General features: G+C 37.9%; 2 protein-coding genes across 3 annotated transcripts; one reads left to right on the top strand and one right to left on the bottom strand.

The window, feature by feature from the left end:
• Window positions 1-2: 2 nt before the first annotated feature.
• On the top strand, window positions 3-678 carry LOC129807134 (small nuclear ribonucleoprotein Sm D3). Its single transcript, XM_055856183.1, has 2 exons — window positions 3-404; window positions 469-678. The coding sequence occupies exons 1-2, from the start codon at window positions 92-94 to the stop codon at window positions 576-578; spliced, it is 423 nt and encodes a 140-aa protein (XP_055712158.1). The 5' UTR covers window positions 3-91; the 3' UTR covers window positions 579-678.
• LOC129807133 (coatomer subunit beta) lies at window positions 662-18,725 on the bottom strand. 2 transcript variants are annotated; one of them, XM_055856181.1, is made up of 8 exons: window positions 18,592-18,714; window positions 18,355-18,444; window positions 17,198-18,282; window positions 17,113-17,139; window positions 11,704-12,227; window positions 8,182-9,168; window positions 8,013-8,118; window positions 662-870 (listed from the first exon to the last, which is right to left on the bottom strand). In XM_055856181.1, the coding sequence occupies exons 2-8, from the start codon at window positions 18,440-18,442 to the stop codon at window positions 793-795; spliced, it is 2,895 nt and encodes a 964-aa protein (XP_055712156.1). In that variant the 5' UTR covers window positions 18,443-18,444; window positions 18,592-18,714; the 3' UTR covers window positions 662-792. The 2 variants fall into 2 exon arrangements, with proteins under 2 accessions (XP_055712156.1, XP_055712157.1); XM_055856182.1 differs by lacking the exon at window positions 17,113-17,139 and having other exon boundaries at window positions 18,592-18,725.
• Window positions 18,726-19,376: the final 651 nt, after the last annotated feature.

Below are 19,376 nucleotides of genomic sequence, written 5' to 3'. Positions count from 1 at the left end.
AGCAGAAAAACGTTTTTGGCGTGCTGCCGGGTGCTTTGCAAGCCAGAAAAAGTCTGTTTTTCTCTGAATTTTTCTCAATTGTAACGTGAAAATGTCCATTGGTGTGCCGATTAAGGTGCTCCACGAGGCGGAGGGTCACATTGTGACGTGCGAAACAATAACTGGGGAGGTTTATCGAGGGAAATTGATTGAGGCTGAGGACAACATGAATTGCCAAATGACCCAGATTACAGTCACCTACCGGGATGGTCGGACAGCGAATCTCGAGAATGTGTACATCAGGGGATCCAAGATACGTTTCCTCATACTGCCCGACATGCTAAAGAATGCGCCCATGTTCAAGAAACAGGGCGCAAAGTCCGGAACAGCGGGACGCGGAAAGTCAGCGATACTTCGAGCACAAGGTGAGGTTATTTACTCTTTTCCTATTCCCAAACAATTCCCTCAATTTTTTGTCTTGCCTTGCAGCGGCTCGGGGAAGAGGGAGAGGGGCAAGTGCTGGTCGGGGAGCTGCCGGAGGACGCGGTGGAGCTTGGCAAGGGGGTCCTACTGGTGGCAGAGGGAGAGGAGGCCTCTAATTTTATCCTCCGGATATTCAACGGACACCACAATCAGCATTTTCCACAATTCTGTAAGCTTTCAATAAGCATTCTCTGAATTATAAGGTTTTACACAAGATACTTTCTTTTATTTTATTGATCAAAAAATATAATGTAGCGATTAAATAATTCCATACTGTTTTGCAATGAAGAGCCCTACGCGGAATGAAACTGGTCTACAGACATGAACCCCTTAGTAGGCCGAAATAATTTTGTTCTGCGGTCCTTTCTGTGTCAAGTTGATTTTGTCGCCTAAACTGAGGGCCATTCCCTGGAAAAGAAAAATACAAAGAAAAATTATAAAAGCTACCTGGAATTCGAGTTGCGTCATAAATTCTTGCGCATTTATTATAAACAGGTTTAAAATTTTACGTGAATTATTTTAAAAAAAAATGATTACTTAGCTAGAGGTCAAAAGTAAAGAGATATCAATTTTTAATCTTGAGTGACCCCCTATAAAAAATATCCAAGGATATTTTTTTTAGTTTTTTCCTTCTGTCCCTAACAAGGATTTTTGTGTCACGATCACGATTAATTAATATTAATCGTGACACCATCGTAATGCAAAATATTCGCAAAGTAACCCCAGAAGCGACACACAAAATTCCCTGAGAAAAATCAGATATCAGATGATTTGGCGGTCAAATAACGTATTTCCATCTAAGATAAAATTCATGCAAACAACTGCTACACTAGCGAAAGACATTGTGGCGCTATGGAATACAAAAACAGAGGGGCAATTCACGAAATAACCAGTCAAAATTGACTGGATGGCGAATATGGCGGAGACACATTTGGTGTGGCGAAAAGTGAAATAACCCTAATTAATGCATTTTTCAGTCTGTCTTTATTCGCCGAAAAGTAGGCAAAACGCAATTGCCAGGTAATTTATGGCGCGTATTTAGGTGAGATTCTTAACAATCTCACCTACTATAATCCTAACAAAATTTCATGTCCTCCGATCGCGCTCAAACTTGGCCAAAATGTGTTTCGCCACTTCCTGATCACAAATATATGGGGGGCTAAGTTACGTTCCCGGCCGGCCGGCCGGCCGTCCGGCCGCTCTTTGGAGCTTAATAGCTCCTAAACTAAAAAAGATATCGACTTGCGGTTTTCGGCAAAGGTTAAATATCGTATGAAAATTGCAACATGGTGCATTGACCCCCCACCCCCCACCCCTCCTTCCGCCATTTTGAAGACCCCCCTTTTTTTGTTTTCTCAATAGCTCCGCCCCTATGGCATCGAGCGGGCTCAAATTTTAGTATGTTATAGCTGGGCCTTAGAGCTTTCCATCAATACCAAACTTAAGGTCCCCCGACCCCCCTGACCCGAGCTATAAGGGTCCAAAAAAATTTCTTAAAATGGCCATAACTCCGGTTCTAATTGTCAGAATTTAAAAAATGAGGGCTTTTTGGAAAGCTCTCATGAAATGCCACTTCCTCTTCTAACATCGCAAGTTCATAAAACCACCGCTAGGGGCGCTATTATTAAAAAGAAAATTTTTAAATCTTATAAGTTAAATAACTCAAAAATTCCTTATGCAATCGGGCTGAAATTTTAGTATGTTGTAGCCGTTGGTTATACCTATCAAACAAAAAAAACCTTAAGTCGATCCATAACCCCTGACCCGAGCTATAAGGGGTCAAAGTTCGAACATTGACCGGCCTCTATCTCCGGTTCTAATTAACATAGCGACATAAATTTTACCTTTTTGGTTTCGCCTCGATGAGCACTTTCAGATGGAAGTTCAAAAATTTACCACAGGTGGCGCTGTGATAGCGTCAAAATTTATCGGAATTCAAAGTCACTTTTCTCAAAAACGGCATTGTGCAAGTTAATGAAATTTTAGTATGTTGTAGTCCAGTCTAGGACGTTTCCAAAATGGTGCGTATGTGCGCTGTGGTTAAAACAGAACCGGAGATATGAGGGGTCAAAGTTCACAAAATTCAAAAAATCATATCTCCGGTTCTATGTGACCGATTTTGATGAATGAGGGCTTAAACGAATGCTACAACTTTCTAGAATATTTGAACTTCGTGGGACCAACACCAGGGGCGCCACAGTCGAAAAACCAATTTCAATATCATATAACCTCAATTATCTCGACTGTCGCTGAACCAATTTTGATGATTACTTCGACATAATTGTAGAGGACATTTGTCTCTACATTTCGTCCATACATCATTTTCCGCTCAGACTACGCTATCACTCCGATTTTGTCATTTAAGTGTGAAAAAAATGATTTTTTCCATAATAACGCTTTGAAATCCCTCAGATGCCAATTTGACTGCCTCTACTCCACAAAGACACTTAAAATATGGTTTTAAATGGAAAGTACCACAAAAGACAACAATTCTTTGATATAGTTGAAGTTCAACAAATGACTACTTGGGGCACTCTGGATGAAAAAACGAGTTAAGAAACAAAAAAACCTCGCTTATCTTGGCTTCTGAGTAATCGATGAGATCATGTTCTATGGGAAAATTATAGAGAACATTCTGGTCTACATTTCACCCATATATTACTTTTGTGCCAGTTCATCCAAATCCGTGATATTTTGGTTTAAATACAAAATTTGTATAATTTCACGAATTTGATTCAAGATAACTGAATGGCGTCTCCCAACTTCAACTCTAAATCGAATTTGCATGCACTCCGAGTTAGCTCACGTTAAGAATCTCACCTACATAAGCCGGTTAGGATTATCTGTCCCTTTAAAATTGGGAGTCGTTATAATATTTTAAGAACTTGAAGAAGCATTCTAATTCTAATTCAAATACCAATATAATTTATATTTTGGTGTAGTTTGTTGAAGACTGAATGGTGTTACTTATATTGCTTCATATCCTTCATATCAAATAAAATAAATATCGCAATATTGGTTTAGTGCAAATATAAATGTTTATATTTTAATCCATTATTCCAAAATAACGTTGAGTTCGTTTTAAATTCTAAATACAATTTAAACTTTATTAGAATGTTAAAAAAATATTTGGGTATTAAAGATGTCGTCACATATATTTTCTAAGAATTATGATAAATGTTGTAAGTTTTATAAAGACCAATTACCTCTCGAGAGTCAGGAGTAGCATCAGAAAAATTGTATTTATTCTGATAATAAAAATTTTATTCATTTTGTACTTAAACGTGGTAAATGGTACTTCAAACGTTGCAAATATAATATATTTGATGCGTGTATTTATTGACACGTGGTGGTCTTGAGAAGGTTAATTTGATATCACAATTTTTTTTAATATCATTGTAGAAGTCTTAGCTTGATGAAAAATAATGTCAGATGTAAAATTTAACAAAATTAAAATTAAATGTAAAATTTAACGATAAACAATCTGAGACCCATAAAATCCCTAAATAGTAATTCCTTTAATCACTGAACTTTCCCAAAATCTATTTTTCAGAACGCATGAAGTATTTAACGTTTATAAAATTTTAAAATACAATATTTTATTATTGTTGTTGTGTCTGGGTATCTTTACTTAAATGAAATAATGCAAATAAATAACTTTTTCGTAAGATTTTGGTAAAAAAATCGTACCCGCCGGTCTCGAGCTGGCGGGTGAAATTGTCTGGGTACACCCAGAAATTCCAGCAGGTACAAGACCCAAAACCTTGTACGCCCTCCATTTTTAGCGAGGAGACGCACCTTTTACAGGGTTGGCGAAATTCGCTTCACAGAAAACATGCAGTAACCAGTCAAAATTTTGGCTGGTTAATTTCGTGAATTGCCCCTCAGACTTTGCTGGAGTGTAAAGCAACTCAGGGAACGGGAATCGTTGGTTCCCGATCTCGCCTTCTTCAGCTGTATGAGAGACAGTTATTGCCTTCGGCAAGGCTGCGGGATTGGGCTTGAACCGACGAAGGTGTTCTACAACACTCCAGTAGGGGAATTCTGTAATTTTCATAGCATTGTCACGCGTGAGTTCGAAACCTGTCAATGCCATTAGAGCTTTTTTTGTCATATCATATGAGTTCGAAAATGCAACTCATTGAATTTTTAATGAAATCCCTTTACTTGATAATTTTATGAAAATACAGTACGTTTTGGTTGATTTGTTTAACTAAATTTATTGTCATTTGAATTGCCAGAAATCTCAAATATGTGACTTCTGAGGCTTCTGAGAATGCCATGTGAGCTGAAATGGCAATATCACGGCTACAGAATCGCATTTTCGAAAAATCTCTCCTAAGATTCGAACCCAATTTGTCATATGACATTGCCAGAGCGTTCCAAAATTCCCCTCCAGGGGGTAAGTTCTGTAACTTTGTGAGAACGTGAGAAGTGCTAAAAATGACCGAAATTTGTCACTTTGAAGTGTAATTCTCCATGCCCATTTTTGTGACATTTCTCACGATATTTTCGTGACACTTTTTACAGAATGATGGTTCAGTGACTCAAAAATAATTCGGAGAACAAAATGGTCAATTTTTTTTTGTGAGTGTCACTGGTGACCAACTCACGAAAATTAGAGAATTTACCCCCAGGAAGAGACGAGGCTTTAGCCCCCTTCCTGATTGCCATCGGTTTCCCAAGCACGTCACCCTGAGCGGTGTGGTCAGAGCCATTTTCATCGGCAGTATCACCGATGAAAACTGGGACCCGAATGCTGAGGGCTAATTTTTGAAATTCTCACTCGCACCCGCGAACTCTTTAGTGGCCGAGAGAAATTGACTCCCAAACCCCGCAGATTCTTGAGTACGTGCAACGAGCAGTTTATGTTATAAAGGAGTCGTTACAGAAGGATTTGAATCTGCGGGGTGTGCGAGTCAATTTCTCTCGGCCACTAAAGAGCTCGCGGGTGCGAGTGAGAATTTCAAAAATTAGCCCTCTGTATTGCTTTTCAGGAAGTGACAAGGCTCTTGCCTCCTTCTGTGACCATTGTACGAGCTCCCCTCCTCGACCATTGAGAGAACGGCTATTGTTATCGTCGACGTCGTTACTCCTTACGTAGTAGGGTGTTTCAACAGAGAAAAAAAAATTGGCACTATTCTCACGGTACTGTATTTGATGAGATAAGAAAGTTTTTCTTCGACGACCATATGATCAAACACTGTTTAGAGGTGGCTAAACGACCCTCTCTGTAGAACATTTTTCCGATTTTACACTACAGAGAGGGTCTTTCAGTCTCCTCTAAACGACGTCTGATCATATGGTCGTCGAAGAAAACCTTTCTTGTCTTATCAAATACAGCACCCTGAGAATAGTGCCAAAAATTTTTTTTCCTTGTTGAAACACCCTATTACGTAGGCAAAACGGTCCCGCAGAGCAGTTCCAGAAAGAGTGTCGAGGCTTTTGCCCTCTCTTGAGTATTATTATTATTAATCGTGTCGAGGCTTAAAATCAAGTTAGTCTTGCCCAAAAACGGGCCACGTCAATGGGAAGCGGACTTGCCGACATCATGTTTCGCATGAAGCAGGGGATAACGAACAAACACAGAAGTAGGGGATAGTTTGGATCACCCCACAGTCACATAGGATGTCACATTCGGGCCGTCTGTTGTCTCTCGAGCGCGCTACGCCGCTTCTCAAACGATTGAGAGACTTCCATGTCTTCTAGTCTTGGTCACCACCAGGAGGAAGGCCTTTCCTTAATTCGACGAAATCTGGTGGAAAAAACTAGGTGGGGATTCCGGAAATAGTCGGGAAATGCAATTCACTCAGGGAAAACTCATAAATTTATCGCATTTTTTCTGATTTCGACGATTTTCGGAATCCCCACCTAGTTAACTATATTACGTCGGTTTGTGTTTTACTGGTGGAAAGACTTCCTTCCGCAGATTGAGTCTGGCCTCCTCGAGGTCGAGGCTGTTGCCTCTTTTCCTGGTCACCGTTTTCTAATAAGCCCGCTTCTTCAATGACTACATCTTGGTTTTTGAGTACTTCGGAGTTGGAGTTCTTTTTGGTGGATACCAGTGCTTAGTCGACGCAGACCATCTCCGAGTTTATCGTCGAAGTCAGTCAACGGGTCCACTTGAGAGAAGCTGCTACTTTTGCCCACTCTTTTGGAGGAGAAGTCTAGCCAATTCTCCCTGGGCAGAGAGACGAGGCCTATGCCTCCTATGACTGAGTGTCGAAGGCATTGGCCCTTTCCCTGACCGACAAGGTTGCACACTTTCCGTGTGGCCACAGGATGTCCCAGCCGTGTGATCTGACTTAATTAGCACTGTATGCGCATCCTTCTACCGCGCCCGACGCCACCCTCATCGCCCCAACGCTTTGGCTGCAGTACCGTTATAGAACGGGAAAGCCAGTCCAACGAATCGCGGGCTTTGCTGTTCTGGCTCTACGACGAGGGCGCCATACCCCGAGATAAAGAATGCCTCATAAAAAGACCGGCTCTACCCTGTAAGGAGATTTAGCGACTGCCCGAATTGTCTCTAAGCCGAAGTTGATGGTCAATAAATCGTTAAGTTTGAAGTCTTCTCCTTCTTCTCTTTTACGTGTAGTCTGTCGGAATCACTCATGTCTATTTAGCCCAAAGTTTGAAGTCAAACCCTAAGAGCTTTGACAGACCTGAGGATTGCCGCATGTTCAATCTGGATGAAGGCCTCTTGTACAACTCTGGGATTGCGTCCCATAATATCAATATCGTCAGCATAGGCTAGGAGCTGCGTGGACTTATTGAGTATGACCCCCCTCATGCTCACGCCGGAGTCACGGATCGCTTTCTCCAGTGCCAGGTTAAAGAGGACGCACGATAGTCCGTCCCCCTGTCTGAGTCCGTTGTTCACGCAAAACTCTCGTGACAGTGATCCGTTCGCCTTTACTTTGCTCCTCACATCGGTCATGGTCATCCTAGCCAGTCTAATCAGTTTGTTCGGGATGCCGAATTCTCCCATGGCTTCGTACAATTTTACCCTGACTATGCTATCGTAGGCTGCTTTGAAATCGATGAAGAGATGGTGAAGTCCTTGATCATGCTCTCTCATCTTCTCCATAGACAGCCGAAGGGAAAAGATCTGGTCTGTTGTTGATTTGCCTGGAGTCAAATCACATTGGTATGGTCCAATAATGGTCTGAGCGAATGGGGCTATTCGACCACGCAGAATAGAGGAGAATATCTTATAGGCGGTACTCAACAACGTAATACCCCTATAGTGGCAAACGTAACTATATTAGAAATAATGGTTAAACCACATTTCCATCACTTTCCACTAAGTCGTCTCTCGGCTTAAGTCGTAAGTCTGTCTAGGGCATAAGACCGTTTTCAGACTACAGGTTTAGCCTAGTTTCCGAATATCCCAAAATCCTAAGTAGCAACACATTTAATATGTTCTTCTGATTCAAATAGATTAATTCCCTTTAAGCCCGATCTAAAGAGGTGTGACATTTCATGACAATCGCACAATATGAGACCAATAAAGTCAAGGAATTTTAAACCAACCCAAAATTACTTACTTGACTCTTTGCCCGGATTCTAATGTGTCCAATAACTGGAGCATTGGGATTCTCGACAGATTTCTCGATGCTGAGATTAGCCAGGGCATCTTCTCCGAAGATAGATCTGCAAATGACAATCTTTAGCTTGAAACAGAAATTCTTCTTCAATTTACATTTTTCCTCCTACCTTGCATACATATTGGCAGCCATGAAGCCACATTGTCCGGAAAGTGCCTTCTCCGGCGTCAGACACTTCATATTGGTGGAATGCAGCAAATGCTTGAGATACTCATGCAAGTCCGTGAGAGTTGTATTGACTGCAACTTTATTCTCCCACTCAAATTCCTGCCACATTCGTCGGAATTCTGTGTCATTGCACGTAGCCGGAAGGATGTAGTCCATAATGTCGATGTGGATGGTATTGAGTACCACGCAATTGGTTACATTTCCAGCATCATACACAATATTTCCGAAGATTATTCCATTTTCCGTGGAGGAAACTTTGACATTAGCCTTGATGTTGCAGAAATCATGAGGAGCCAGGACAACAGGATGTGGCCTTTCAACCAGTTTCAAGTCTCCTAAAGTAGCCAGCTCGAGGGTACAATTCTGTAGAGTGTCACTGGTTTGATTGACAATCAACACATCCAAGACAATGTCGTACTGATTGACATGGACATAAGCTTCGGAGTAGACAGGATCGGAGAATCCTGTCAATTGCGTCACTTTATTCAATTTACTTGTGGGCGATGCCACATCCGACAGAGCTGTGCTCTTTGTCCCAGCCAATGCCTGATTGAGACTCGATTCGAATACATTCTCTCCCAGTTGATCATTCCTTCCACTGGCCAACTGAGCAAATGTCACAGGATCATCTGCCTGAACCTTAGCAGCTGCCTTCTGTTTTTCCCTCAAAGCCTGCGTCTCCTCTTCCGTCTGGGCCATTAGCATCGTGGCCAAAGCCTCACGGCAAGTCCCCTTGAAGATCTCCACAATCCCCGGCGTGCGTTCGCTCAGTGTCTTGAGACACAGGAAGATACGATCGATATCGTCATTCGTGATGGGCTTCGTGGGAAAGCCAGATTTGCCCAGATGCAAAATTGAACTCATTGTCAGCATAGCTGAAGTGCACAAACGATTGTGCTTCTGTTCGTTTGCCTCCACATCAATGTACCTGTTGGAATTTAATACCGTTTTTTCACCACTAGAGGGACATACTAGTATTTTTCTATGAAAATCTATGATCTTCACCAAAGTTATTCGGTTAGATTTTGAACATAGAAAAGTGTCTAGTCAGTACAACATCGACAATCTGTTTCTTAATCATTTTGCGAATAACTATGCATAGATTTCGATAACATAGCAAAACATAGAAAAATATGATAGAAAATTGAAAGTGGTTTAATGAATTAATAATTAACTTATCCAGTGTATTGCAATTTTTAAAAGTAGATTTCATAGATTGTTGATAAAGAAACATAGAATTTTTCTGCTTTGTTCGTACGATTCATTGAAAAACCAGGTTGTTCTAAAGTCTCCTTGAATGAATGAATAAAGCATAATCTAGTTATCTAGTTATTTAGGATAACATAAAAAAACATAGAAAACGCATAAGTATCTCTTGCGAAATAAAAAAAAACATCGAAAATGTACCATGCGATTACAAAGTCATCTAGAAATTCAGAGAACTATAAAATCTCATCCGTACACGAGAAAATCTGTGATCTTCACCAAAGTTATTCGGTTAGATTTTGAACATAGAAAATTGTTTAGTCAGTACAACATCGACAATCCGTTTCTTAATCATTCTGCGAATAACTATGCATAGATTTCGATAACATAGCAAAACATAGAAAAATATGATAGAAAACTGAAAGTTGCTTAATGAATTAATAATTAAATTATCCAGTGTATTGCAATTTTTAAAAGTAGATTTCAAGGATTTTCATTAAAAAAAACATAGAATTTTTCTGCTTTGTTCGTATGAGGCACCGAAAAACCAGGTTGTTCTAAAGTCTTCTTGAATGAATGAATGAAGCGTAATATAGTTATCTAGTTATTTAGGATAACATTGAAAAAATATAGAAAACGCATAAGAATCACTTGCGAAATAAAAAAAAAACATCGAAAATGTACCATGCGATTACAAAGTCATCTAGAAATTCAGAGAACTATAAAATCTCATCCGTACACGAGAAAATCTATGATCTTCACCAAAGTTATTCGGTTAGATTTTGAACATAGAAAATTGTTTAGTCAGTACAACATCGACAATCCGTTTCTTAATCATTCTGCGAATAACTATGCATAGATTTCGATAACATAGCAAAACATAGAAAAATATGATAGAAAACTGAAAGTTGCTTAATGAATTAATAATTAAATTATCCAGTGTATTGCAATTTTTAAAAGTAGATTTCAAGGATTGTCAATAAAATAACATAGAATTTTTCTGCTTTGTTCGTACGATTCATCGAAAAACCAGGTTCTAAAGTCTCCTTGAATAAAGCATAACCTAGTTATTTAGGATGACATAAAAAAATAGAAACCGCATAAGCATCTCTTGCGAAATTTAAAAAAAAAACATCGAAAACGTCCCATGCGATTACAAAGTCATCTAGAAATTCAGAAAACTATAAAATCTCATCCGTAGACGAGATTAAATCTCAGCTATAAACAATTTTACCGTTGACTTTCATGTTTCGATGTTTTTTTTACATACATTAAATAAAATGAAAGTTGATTAATCAATTCTTATCAATTTTCAATTAACTTTATGAACAATTTACTGTGTCAATAAAATTAGATATCTCAATTTTTGCAATATTTTTAACAGATTCTTTATAACTTATTTTTTAATAGAAAAATATCAAAAATATCGAAAACATCGGTATTGATAAGTGATGCCCAAGACACACTTAGGACTTAAGCCGAGAGACGGTTTAACGTAAATATAATCAAAATAATGATCAGATTACACTTCCATCAGTTTTTGATTAACCTGGGAAACTGATGGGAATTTAATCAAATCATTATTTTGATTATAACTACGTTAAGTTGTCTCTCGACTTAAGTCCAAAGCATGCCTGGGACATAACACTGCTTAGTCAAATAAAACACTATATGGCCCTGATAATTGTACGATGATCTTGAACGATATGACTTTTTTTAAAATGAAATTCCTAATATTCCCGTGCAAAATAAAACATAGAAAAATGATTGCAAAGATGTTTAAAATGGCCTTGTTATCAGGAAGCTGTTTGTTATCAAAGTTATTTCCATTACAATGTATTAAAGGCTTGGGATCAACAAAAACATTGAAATTGAAATAATAAATTTAAAAATGGTGTATGGATAAATAACATAGAAAATTACCAAAAATAGAATAGCAATTTATGCTTGGAAATGACTTATTTGCAGTAATGAAAGTTTCACTGTAAATTCAAATAGTTTTGGAAGTCATTAGACAGAAATAAAAACATAGAAAAACATCGAAAATGAGTAAAAAAAAGTATAATATACAAAAAAACATAGAAAAACCAGTGAGGATTTTAGTCAAGTATCAGTCGTAAGACTTTTTCAGTGAAGTTCTTGCATATTACAGGTACATTTATTATGAAAATTAAACATCGAAAAACATAGAAAATTATTTAAAATCCCTACTGTATTTGAAACGGTGAGTTGGATAGTAAATGTAGTGTAAACCTACCTCAGCACCAATTTTGTGAGTGTAGCTGCAAGTGTAGTGCCCACAAAGAAGTCACCATCCATGAAGTATTGTCGCAGAGGAGGTCTTTGTTCCTTGAGGGGAGCCGGAGCCACACTGAAAGCACTCTGAGTGGCATAAGTGCCATCAGATGTGACTTTGTTGGATGGCACACTTCCCACATTTTTCTTCTGCTCCTCCTCCGTCTGCTCGCCCAACAATTTTTTCTGTTCCGCTTCGACAATCGGCACTTCTCCCAGAGTCTCGCTGACAACTTCAAACACCTGCAGAATATCCTTGGCGGACATAGCATACTCACCGAGTATCCAAAGTGCTGCCCTATGCACCTTCACTGACTTCATGGCCGGGAAGGATTCAATCAACTTTTCAATGATCAATGAACGCAAATGGTCAAACTTCTGAATGGCTTCACGGATGAAGATCAGGACATCAGTGGCTGCCAGCTCATTGGTGTCAGACAGGAATTCCACAAGAACTGGAATTACAGTTGCAGCAACATCTGGGAACTGTAAAACAGCATCCTTCTTCTTAAAGAGTCTTTTTTATGAATTTAGAAAAATATATAAATTTCGGAATGATCCGTGGTGATTTGCGAAGTGCTCGAATTCGTGACTTAGATGCTATACCTTAAAAGTACTCTCGCATCATCTACTGTTTACCGGTTGTCCACCGATTTAAACCGATTCATAAATCACTCAAAAGATCCTCAAAATAGTTCAAAGGGTAATAAAATTCATTTTCGGGTACTTATGAGTTCTTAACCGGTTTAGAACCGTTTTGACCCGATTTATAAATCTTCCGAAAGAATGCGCAAAATACACCTCTCAGGAGCAATATAATTGAATTTCGAATAAAAATTAGTTTTCGGTCATGAACCGGTTCATTACCGGTTTTTGGAAAGTTCTTGAAATTTCTAATCCGATTCCATCGGTCGCAATCGACCATCAATCGGTTAAGTACCCGTAAATGATTAATCTCTTTTAATCATTCTTTTTTTCTGTTCATAAAATTGTTATCAATCTAGAAACGAAACGGTAAGAGATATGAACTTCGGATCTTGGGAGGACTCCTCCCCCCTATAAGTTGACCCAAGGAACTATATCCTGATTTTCATTTTCTCCCCAACCCCTCCAAAACCAGGTTTTGTTTTTGGTTTTTCTCGAAAACGGCTCCTACGATTTCTTTTATTTTTGGATATATTTTGGAGATGGTCCAGGCGAACATTTCGTCGAAACGACCTAAAAAAATTGCCATCTTGAATTTTCGAAAGTCAAAGTTTAACGTTGGCGGAATGGTAACTTTTCGACACTATCGAATCGATAGTATCGATAAATCTATATCTGTTAGATTAAGCGAATTTCGACTTTTTATGCATTGTTGGGCCATTTATTGTGACATTCTTAAAAGAATGTGACTATATAAATCGTCGGTTGCGGCTACCTTTGTCGTATCTGCATTTGTTTTGTATCTGCATTTGTTTTGTATCTGCATTCGGAGCAAGCTACAATACAGACGTCCCCTCTTGCGTGAAATGCTGACACAAAAGAAATGCAGATACGACAGAGGTAGGCGCAACCGACGAAATATCTATTCCAGTTACATGAAGTGTAGCTATCATTTAAATTTTTCAGAATCGACAGTCGATTGTATCAAAAATAAGTTATCATGTCACTCCTGGTCTTGAAATCAGTAGTGGCGGTATTACTTATGGCCAGTCTATACTTGTGGCCACTTCGCAGATATCTTCAATTTTTTCCCACAAATTAATTTCGAATAACCACGAAATTAAGAATATTTAATGTGCTATCATTAAATGCAAATTTTAAACTGATTTACTTATATATTTCGGTAGAATTTTAATTATTTTGTGAAGATTATTTTACTGACCGTGGTGTCACATATAAGATTAATATTAATATTAAGAAAAGCCGGAAAGAGAGCTATATAGTTTTCGAAATTCAAATGGAATATCACGTGTGTTAGAAAGAGTACACTCTAGTGAATTAATACGATGAGTAAGATATTACTGTTCGTATTAATAGTTTTCTGAATCGTCTGAAACATATTAATTCTAGCACTTCGTGCACTTTTCGATTGTCTATGGTCTTGGTGTTATGCAAAACAGAGTGCAATGGATGATGATATAGTAAATTTGTGGGCTCTAGCCGTGATTGGAGTGGGAGTATATGCCTTCTGTGCAAGTTGCGGAATTCTTCAATCACTATCTTCTCCATTGCAATAGTCCACGCTACTTTTTCCATTTTTGTTTAACAGATTACTTGGAGAAAAAAACCAACACGTGCCAACTGTGATTCGGTCAGTTTTCGAGCTATGTAGTGCTGCCAACTTTGTACGTAGAGGGGAAATGCGAGAGAGAGGCAAGATAAAACAATTGCTATCTTTTTTTGCCATTCTCGCAGTTCAGAAAGTATTAATCTTAATATTAATCTTATATGTGACATGGCCATGATGCGCCTGACGATCAAATTTACGTCAAATCGTTAAGAAATTTACTAACGATCTCAGAATTTTTAATGAATAAGTTTTATATCTTCAATCAAAAATATTTAGTACTATTTTTCAAAACTTATTGTCTTAGTAACTATACTTTCTTTTACCACTTGATTTTGATGATTTTTCAAACAAAAATGTAAAATAATGACAAGGCCATAAGTTATGACCAATTTGATAAGATTATTGACTTGTGGCCGCAGCATTTGACGTGTGGCGCCCTCATAGATATTTGGTTTAGCTAGTTGACACTAGTGTTATTTTGATTAAGTGAATTTGAGTTTTCTAGCAAAAATTTAATAAAATTTAAGGTAAGTGTTCAAATTATAACATAAAATTGATTATAAAAGTATAATGTGTATGATCTTGTTGATTTTTTGAATCAATCTGCATTTTGTTGTAAATAACCTCACTTTTTCTATTTTTTCCCTTTTAGGAGAATGAAAAACACAAAAAAAACAACAAAAGAAAAGCCTTATTATTGAACTCAAAGGATGAAAAAGGGGCATTGAGAAGCATTGAGAATAGAATGACCACGATCAAAGTATTCCAGTCATTCCAGCAATACCACATCTTCTCGCAAACTCTGCGTTAAAATTTTCAGAAAGTCTCCGGAAGAAACATCAGATCACGGAGGCTTTCACAGTGCCCTAAGAGAGCAGACAGAAAAGAAAATTATAAGAGGAGTTCTTCATGCAGCCAAATGTAGCTTTTCCATCACAAAAGTCTGATTGGATTACTAGCCTCTGCGGGGAGAATCAATATTAGTAGTATCCTATGAGAAATTGTTAAACAAAGTAATAAAAACATGTGAAAGTACCTAAAATGCTTTTCTTTTCTTTTGTATTAAAATTTCTTTATTACTAAGTTTGTTTTATATGACTTGAAATTGTGGCCATAAGTTATTCCACGAGTGGCCATAAGTTCGTAAAAGAGGCCACAAGTTAAGAATTTTACATGGTTGGGAAAATCATATATTTTCCGGGGTTTGAGTGATTTTCCTAGTAAATTCATTTGAATATATCGAAAGAAACTACATGAAAGAAATTACTCTTAAAATTTTGCTTTAATTGGTCAAAAAGATCAACGGCTATGAAGAGATATGTCCTTAATGTGGCCATAAGTAATACCTGCACCCTATAATGAATCGGTTGAATATCCGTGAGTGACTTATCTATCTAGTGTTTACATTTTTTGTTTGTCCGTATGCTTGTAACTCATGCCAGAACATTCTAAAATGATCATTTATTTACCAATTTTTGATTTTGAAATGCTTTTTTGATTTATGAATCAATTTGATCTCTAGTAGATCAGTAAGCACCAAAAGGTCATGCGAAAAATTAATTCACGGTGAGCTCTATCTCAGTTCGAGCATTCCGCAAAGCTGGGACGCTTTGCCATCTCTTTTTGTAATATTTACAAAAAATCGATTAACACTTCTTATGGAATTTTTTATGTTTTTGAAAAATAAAAAAGGCATTATCGCTATAAAAATGCCCTTTTTTGTTTGGGATTTACCTCGGATATTTTCTTTAATTAATTAATTTATTATTTATTTTAATTGTTCAAAAATAAAAAAAAAGTTTAGACTTTCCGCGGTACATTTTCGCGCAAGGTTGTCAAAATTTATGAAATATCATAAAAAAATTAATTAAAAGTAGTTTATTCAGTGATTATGTGAAGAATTATAGTAAGACACTAGGACTAGTAGAAGAAACGTAAAGACCATCACTTTTGACATTTCGAAATTCGATCAAAAAATCATAAGAAAATCTGCCTCCAATACCAGTAATGGCCTTAACACACTAGTAGAAATTTCTTTAAAAAATGCCTTTTTAAAGAAAATCTAGTAGAAATTTCTTTAAAAAATGCCTTTTTAAAGAAAATCTAGTAGAAATTTCTTTAAAAAATCCCTTTTTAAAGAAAATGTCCCCTATCCTTGTAGCTAGAAACGTCAGAATTTTTAAAAAAAAAGACAATTTTTGACGAAAATTGCTCGTAGCGTGTAGACGCCAGGGTACACTCACTCCCGGTATTATGCACATTTTTCAGGACAGAAAAAAAAACGCGCGAAATGGCATTACGCATAGAGAAAATTTGCATACCCGCAGGGGCTTTCTTTTGAATAAATCTGCCGTGGAACGAATTTTACAGAAATGCATTAACAAATAGTACTTTTTGGCCAGAGTTCTTTAATAAATGGTTAGAATATTTAAAAAATTTTCCTTATTAAAAGAAATTAAACTTTTATTCTGAAAAAGTAGCAAAATGTTTTAAGTTTTAATATTTCCCGCGTCGCAACATTGTATACATTCAGGCGTATTTCAAAAATGATTTCTTGTATTGAATCCCAATGGTAGCCAAACTTGCATAATTCTATGTGCATAATTCCGTCAGGTGTATAATCCCGAAGGACTTAATGCCGGGACTGAGTGTAAATTGTCAAAAAATGAATTTTCTTTACTTTTTTGAACATCTTTGAATTTTTTCACACGATTATGGTCATTTGGTATGTGTCTCGGCTTACTGATCACTTTCGAATTTCAGTTGCACGACAAAATCTTTGTCTTATTGCTTTGTCATTTAAAACAGATTCATTTCAAAGTATGAATTTTTCTGTCGTGATATTCTTATTTAATTCAAATTTAGAACTAATGCGTTAATTTTTTCATAGGACCACTTTTGTTTTAGATGTCAAACTGGCCTTCAAGACGTATTTCTCAATCGATTTAGACAAAATTGGATTTATCTGAAAGGTCTTCAAATTCTTCATTATTCTGTTCTAAAATTTATTTATTTTTTTGTTTATTTTGTAAAAATAAAGGATTTATAAGGATTTTTTAACCCATTAAAACCATTTTCTAGAAAATTACAAATTACCTGAGGACGTTCTCCTTTCTCTGAGTGCTTTGAGGGAAAATTTGAGTGTCACTCAGATATTCTATCAAGATGCAAATTAACTCACCTTGATGCAACAAGTGTGCAGGGTTCTGACCAGTAGCTGACGGTATTTTCCGGTGTCCTCGTGCTCGATATTGTGAGTCTTTGAGACTTCCTTCTTCAGAACGAGTACCAGCTCCTCAATGTTGCGCGATGATACGAGATCCATGGCCAGATTGAGAGTCTTCCGACGAACTTCGATGTCCGGAGCAGCCAAGACTCGCAGGATGTCCATTACGAGATCCTGCATCACTCTTTCCATATTCTCATTCTCTTTCATTGCGATCAATCTGTCCAGTACGATCAGTTTGACGTTGTTGTCACTCTCCGTGATGATGAGCTCAATATAGCAACTGGCAGCTGCCCTGATGGCAGTCGGAGCCGTAGAGAGGGTGATCAGAGTGCCAGCAGCTTCGTAGCGGACAGCATTGGAGGAGGAATTGAGGAGATTGTATATGCAACGGATGAAACGGGAACGTTCAGTTGGATTGGCATGGCAGACTTTGTAGATTAGCTCCACAATCACCAGCTGCAGAATGTCTCCGAAACTGTTTACCTGATCCAGACATGAAGCCAGATAGTTTAGAGCACGTTCCTGGTCAGCGTGCAGGAGCATGAGAAAGGCATTTCTCTTGCAGGACATATCCTGCTGTGAATCCAGAAAATTGGCAATGAGCTCTGGGCCATCGGGTACGAGCCATTCGAAGTTTTTGTAAATGGTGAAGATGGCCAGGACGGCATTGCGTCTGACGTAGGAGTGACGATGCTCGAGACATGCCCGGATGGCCGGCATTAGGGGCTCCAGGAGTTCAGGCTCCTTCAATTTGCACAGGAATCTCAGAGTAGATCCCCTAAGAAACTCATTGGGATGCTGCAAATCTTTCCTGTATGCATCACACACGAGAATCATCTCTTGCAGCAATTTGCCATCCGGAGATGTCTTTGGGACAATCTCCCAGTATATCAAGAGCAATTTCTTGATTGTGTGATTCTGGAGTGGCAGCACAAATCTCATAATGGTCATTAGGAGACCCGGCAACCTTTCCCCATTCAGCAGCAACTGAATTACCTTCTTCAGTGTCTCAATCTTCACAGCTGTGTCCCCCTTTTCTACAAAGTTCCCCCAAAAGCATTCCTGAAAACTCTTGCATTGCCCCAAAAGATATCTCAACCCCAACTTACCGAGATCCTGCTTAAGTTGCATCTCATTGTAGGGCTCGGAGTCCTGTGAGTTGATTATGGTGTAACATGGTCCTTCCGTGAGAGACATTTCTGGGGAGAATTGCCACAAATTCTGGTGAAAATCTCACGAATTGGGGCACCGCAAAATATAAGGTTAGGGAGAACTGACACGAAAACACTCTTTAAACACAGATTTCTGGGAATAATTCTGGGAATCAACAACTTGGGGGCACTTACTTAACACCTGTGGAAGATTTTCTTACAAATTACAGCAGTATTTTTCACTAAAAGCACAGAAAATTGTTCAGAAAATTGCACTTCACTGACGTGTCACAAAACTCCAACAAAACAATTGGTGGCGCTAGTCTACTGAAAGAGGAGATGCTATAAAAATGGTTGGAGCTATTATGGTTATGGAGTGTCTGTTATAGGACTCATGTTTTGAATTCATACTTAAGAAGACGTTAACTACACTGTGAAAAATAGTAAATCACAACTTTTACAATATTAAATCTTTATTTACAAAATGAATAAAAGCAATAACAAAAGTAAAAAGATGGGCCAATCCGAGTTGATGATGACGTAGACGTAGAACTTTTTAATGATTAGGGGAGGGTGGGGCAGTTTACCGGAGGGGAAATTTACCGGAGGGGAAGTTTACCGAAGGGGAAGTTTAAATTTTTGCATAGTTTTCTTATCAATTTGAAAAGAATGGGATAAAAACTCACCTAGGGTGGAATCACCAGTTCTCGCCAGTGCCCCACTTCTCGCCACTTACATTGAAATCGCTATTTTTCGCAATTTATGAAATAAATGAGTCGCAATTTTTTTGTATTGTTTCTGCTTCTACGCATAGAATCGAAAAATAATAATTATTCGATTTGGATTCACGATTTTGATCACTTTTTAGAGCAATATTTTAAGCAAGTGCATCGAATCCAACATCTCTTACCAAATGTAGTAAGTGTCGTCAAATTTTCATCAGGCCAAAAATACCTATTTGGGTAAATAATTTATCTATT

Source organism: Phlebotomus papatasi, chromosome 3 (genome assembly GCF_024763615.1).
Source record: "Phlebotomus papatasi isolate M1 chromosome 3, Ppap_2.1, whole genome shotgun sequence".
Lineage (NCBI taxonomy): Eukaryota > Metazoa > Arthropoda > Insecta > Diptera > Psychodidae > Phlebotomus > Phlebotomus papatasi.
Note: the sequence above shows the minus strand (reverse complement) of the source record. Positions and strands in the feature narration are given on the sequence as shown.

Excerpts from the sequence above, each read along its gene's own strand:
- LOC129807133 (XM_055856181.1), bottom strand. The coding sequence starts at position 18,442 with ATGTCTCTCACGGAAGGACCATGTTACACCATAATCAACTCACAGGAC. Across the intron at positions 9,169-11,703 it reads CTCACAAAATTGGTGCTGAG|GTACATTGATGTGGAGGCAA; the intron begins GTAGGTTTACAC and ends AAATTCCAACAG. Across the intron at positions 8,119-8,181 it reads GCTGCCAATATGTATGCAAG|ATCTATCTTCGGAGAAGATG; the intron begins GTAGGAGGAAAA and ends TGTCATTTGCAG.
- LOC129807134 (XM_055856183.1), top strand. The coding sequence starts at position 92 with ATGTCCATTGGTGTGCCGATTAAGGTGCTCCACGAGGCGGAGGGTCAC. Across the intron at positions 405-468 it reads AGCGATACTTCGAGCACAAG|CGGCTCGGGGAAGAGGGAGA; the intron begins GTGAGGTTATTT and ends CTTGCCTTGCAG.